At 51.9% G+C, this 5,000-nt stretch overlaps 1 protein-coding gene across 2 annotated transcripts in view; it reads left to right on the top strand.

Annotated features, from left to right (window-relative positions):
• LOC307043457 (opsin-5-like) overlaps positions 1 to 5,000 on the top strand; it is a 19,075-nt gene that overhangs the window by 9,375 nt on the left and 4,700 nt on the right. Inside the window, exons 3-5 of one of the 2 annotated variants that reach the window (XM_079687910.1) lie at positions 380 to 479; positions 982 to 1,086; positions 1,398 to 1,618. In XM_079687910.1, coding sequence (XP_079544036.1) covers positions 380 to 479; positions 982 to 1,086; positions 1,398 to 1,618 — 426 coding nt within the window. The remainder of the gene's footprint in view (positions 1 to 379; positions 480 to 981; positions 1,087 to 1,397; positions 1,619 to 5,000) is intronic. The other variant, XM_079687911.1, reaches the window with a different exon arrangement.

Below are 5,000 nucleotides of genomic sequence, written 5' to 3'. Positions count from 1 at the left end.
GAGACACACCTGAGACACACCTGACACACACCAGAGACACACCTGAGACACACCTGAGACACACCTGACACACACCTGAGACACACCTGAGACACACCTGACACACACCTGAGACACACCTGACACACACCTGAGACACCAGAGAAACATCTGACACACACCTGAGACACACACACACACACACACACACACACACACACACACACACACACACACACACACACACACACACACACACACACACACACACACACACACACACACACACACACACACACACACACACACACACACACACACACACACACACACACACACACACTGACCCGCAGCAGATTATTGAGTGTAATCATTATGATAAAATATATAATGTGTGCAGGTGGACGGTTTCTTCACGCTGCTGTTCGGGCTGAGCAGCATCAACACGCTAACAGTTATTAGCATCACACGCTACGTGAAGGGCTGCCTCCCCCACAGAGGTGACCAATAGGAGACTAGTGTTCCATAGTGATGTCACTATGGAACACTGGTCACTGGTGTGTTTCAGTGTGTGTTTCAGTGTGTGTTTCAGTGTGTGTGTGTGTGTGTGTGTGTGTGTTTCAGTGTGTGTTTCAGTGTGTTTCAGTGTGTTTCAGTGTGTTTCAGTGTGTTTCAGTGTGTGTTTCAGTGTGTGTTTCAGTATGTGTGTGTGTGTGTGTGTTTCAGTGTGTGTTTCAGTGTGTTTCAGTGTGTGTTTCAGTGTGTGTGTGTGTGTGTGTGTGTGTGTGTGTGTGTGTTTCAGTGTGTGTTTCAGTGTGTGTTTCAGTGTGTGTTTCAGTGTGTGTGTGTGTGTGTGTGTGTGTGTGTGTGTTTCAGTGTGTGTTTCAGTGTGTTTCAGTGTGTGTTTCAGTGTGTGTTTCAGTGTGTGTGTGTGTGTGTGTGTGTTTCAGTGTGTGTTTCAGTGTGTTTCAGTGTGTGTTTCAGTGTGTGTGTGTGTTTCAGCTCATCAAATCAGTCTGGGCAGTGTGTGTGTGGCTCTGGTTCTGATCTGGATCACTGCTGCATTCTGGGCCGGCGCCCCTCTGCTGGGCTGGGGGAGATACAAAGGCAGGAAACACTCACACACACACACACACACACACACACACACACACACACACACACACACACACACACACACACACACACACACACACACACACACACACACACACACACACACACACACACACACACACACACACACACACACACACACACACACACACACACACACTACTTCCTTTTTTACTTTTCAAAATAAAGTGACATTTCCCGAACAGGTAACTCAGTGAAGCATCTAACAATAATATGTTTCTGACCCCCCCTGAAGTCTGACCACCTCATGACCTCTGACCCCCGCCCCCTCCCCCCCTCAGACCGTGGCTATGGAACCTGTGAGATCGACTGGTCGAGGGCGAGTTACTCTCTCTCCTCGCGCTCCTACATCGTGTCTCTGCTTTTTTCCTGCTTCTTCCTGCCGGTGCTGCTGATGCTCTTCTGCTACGTTTCCATCATCAACACGGTGAAGAGAGGAAACGCCATGACGGGGGTGGGGCTGAGCGACCGGCAGAGGAACATCGAGAGGGACGTCACTATAGTGAGTGGACATCGAGGGGGACGTCTCTATAGAGAGTGAACATAGAGGGACGTCTCTATAGAGAGTGAACATAGAGGGGGACGTCACTATAGAGAGTGAACATAGAGGGACGTCTCTATAGAGAGTGAACATCGAGGGGGACGTCTCTATAATAATAATAATAATAATAACTTTTATTTATATAGCGCTTTTCAATAACCCAAAGTCGCTTAAAAAAAAAATTAAAAGTACAGAAAGGGGGTGAACAGGCAGAAGACAACATATTGGACAAGAAAATTGAACATGAACATTACATGAACAGGCAAAGGACAACACAGGGGGGGAGCAAGCATAGGACAACGAGCAAAAGACAACATAATGGAAAAGAGGAAAGAAAAAGTTGATGAATGTATGAATAAGAGATGCAGCGTGGGGTGAATAAGAGATACAGCGTGGGGTGTGAGTGAAGTCAGTGGGTTGGGGGGTAGGGTAAGTTGAAGGCTTGGGAGAAGAGGTATGTTTTCAGCTGGGTTTTGAAGGTAGACAGTGTGGGAGAGTGGCGGACAGATTGGGGGAGGGAGTTCCAGAGGCGGGGTGCTGATCTGGAGAATGCTCTGTTGCCAAATGTTTTGAGTCTTGATGGTGGTACTGTGAGGGAGAGAGTGGAGGAGGATCGGAGGGCTCGGGGGGGGTTGTAGGGGATGAGGAGGTCAGAGAGGTAGGGGGGGGCTAGGTGGTGAAGGGCTTTATAGGTGAGGAGGAGTGTTTTGAAGATGATGCGTTGTTTGATGGGGAGCCAGTGAAGAGAGCGGAGAACGGGAGTGATGTGTTCACGGGTCCGGGTGTGGGTGAGGAGGCGGGCAGCAGAGTTTTGTACCATTTGGAGTCTATGGAGGGAATGGGAGGAGATGCCAGTGAGGAGGGCGTTGCAATAGTCGAGGCGGGAGGTGATGAAGGCATGGATGAGGGATTCAGCAGCACGGGGGGGGAGGTAGTGTTTGATTTTGGCAATGCGGCGGAGGTGGAAGTAGGAGATCTTGATGATGGAGCTGACATGGGGGTCAAAGGAGAGGGTGGGGTCCAGGATAACGCCAAGATTGCGTGCCAGGGGGGAGGGGGTGATGGTCGAATTCTCAATGGTGAGTGAAATGGGTCCTGTTTTATTGAGGGTTGATCTGGTGCCTATGATGAGTAGCTCTGTTTTATCACTGTTGAGTTTAAGGAAATTGTGAGTCAGCCATGTTTTTATTGAAGAGATGCAGGTTTCGATATGGGTGAGGGGAGGGTTGTGAGGGGATTTGGTGGTGATGTAGATCTGGGTGTCATCGGCGTAACAGTGGAAATCAAGGTTGAGGTTGCGAATAATGTGACCAAGGGGGAAAAGATAGCAGATGAAGAGGAGGGGGCCGAGGACTGAGCCCTGGGGGACCCCCTGTGTGACTGGGGAGAGGGCGGATGTGTGGCCAGAGAGGGAGATGAATTGTTGCCTGTCGGTGAGGTAGGAGGTGAGCCAGTCGAGAGCGGAGCCCTCAACACCCTGTTGGCGCAGCCTTTGTAGGAGGATTGAGTGATTCACAGTGTCAAAGGCTGCGCTGAGGTCTAGTAGTAGCAGGATGTTGAGGGCACCGGAGTCTGCAGAGGAGAGGAGATCGTTGATTACTTTGACCAGGGCTGTTTCAGTGCTGTGGAGTGGGCGAAAACCAGACTGGAGGGGTTCATAGAGGTTGTTGGACTGGAGGTGGGTGTGGAGCTGGGTGGCGACAATACGCTCCAGTGTTTTGGAGAGGAATGGCAGGTTGGAGATGGGGCGGTAGTTGGAGAGGTTGGCTGGGTCAAGGGTGGGCTTTTTGAGGATGGGGGTGATGGAGGCAAGTTTGTAGATGGAGGGAACAAGACCAAGGGATAGAGATTGGTTGAAGAGGGTGGTGAGGTGGGGGATGAGGACAGGGAGGCAGGCCTTAGTTAGGGTCGTAGGGAGGGGGTCAAGAAAGCAGGTGGTTGTTTTGGATGAGGTGATGATGGCTAGGATGTGGGAGGAGTCAACAGGAGAGAAGGCAGTGAGGGGAGGGAAGGGCGGGTGGACTGGGAGAGGAGGGGGGGCGTGGGGGTTGGAGGAGATAGTGGTCATGGCAGTTAGGGAGCTGTTGATTTGTGAAACTTTGTTGTTGAAGGCGAGGAGGAAGGAGTTGCATAGGTCAGGGGAGGAGGGTGGATTGATGTCAGGTGGCTGGAGCAATTTATTGATGGTGGAAAACAGGATGCGGGGGTTCCGGTTGGTGCTGTCGATGAGGGTGGAGAAGTGGGCAGATTTGGCGGCTTGGAGAGCATCACGGTAGGAGGAGATGTGAACTTTATAGGCTTCGGCGTGGACGGTGAGGTGGGTTCGTTTGAACAATCTTTCAAGTTGACGGCCGGTCTGTTTCATGGTACGGAGTTCCGGGGTGTACCAGGGGGCGGGGTTGGTGAATGAAACAGAGGAGGTTTTCCAGGGGGCCAGAGAGTCGAGGGAGTCAGAGAGAATTGAGTTGAGTGTGGTGGCATAGTCGTCAGGGGAAGAGGGGGCAGAGTCGGGCGGGAAGGCAGAGGATATGAGCTGGGAGAGCGTGAGGGGGTTGACTGCCTTGATGTTGCGGTAGGAGATGGTGCGTTTTTTGGGGTTGTGGGGGGAGGGTAGAGGGGCGGAGAAGAGGATGCAGAGATGATCAGAGAGTGGGAAGGGGAGGGGCTGGGGGTTAGATAATGGTAGAAAGGAGGAGCAGACTAAGTCCAGAATGTGGCCTTTGGTATGGGTGGGGAAGTCAATGTGTTGGGTGAGGTGGAAGCAGTCAAGGAGGGAGAGGAAGTCAGATGTCAGGGGGGCATTGGGCTGATCCATGTGGATGTTGAAGTCGCCGGTAAGTAGGAGGTGGGAAGATAGAGAGGATGCAATGGTGAGTAGTTCAGACAGTTCAGAGAGGAAAGAGGGGTGTGGCTTCGGGGGACGGTAGATTAGAACAGTAGTGATAGAGTTGGGGAGGGAGAAAGCAAGGTGTTCAAAGGATGAGATAGGTGGGAGGTTGAGGTTCAGTTCAGTGATGTGTAGGGATTGTTTGTGGAGAACAGCGAGACCACCCCCGCGCCCGGAGAGGCGGGGTCTGGCAGTGAAACTGTAGTTGGAGGGAGTGGCTTGGTTGAGAGCGTAGAAGTCCAGGGGCTGTTGCCATGTTTCACAGAGGAGAAGCAGATCAATGTTATTGTCCAGTAGCAGTTCGTGTATAACAGGTGATTTGTTGGAGAGGGAGCGGCAGTTCAGGAGTGCGAGGGAGATGGATGGTGGAGCAGGGGAGGGGGTACAAAGGTTGTTGAGGTTGGCAGTGCGGTGGATGGGGATGGCGGGGGGGTGGGGGATAGTCCAGAGTGAGGG

This window comes from Notothenia rossii (genome assembly GCF_949606895.1).
Source record: "Notothenia rossii genome assembly, chromosome: 1".
NCBI lineage: Eukaryota > Metazoa > Chordata > Actinopteri > Perciformes > Nototheniidae > Notothenia > Notothenia rossii.
This window is presented reverse-complemented; position numbering and strand designations above follow the sequence as displayed.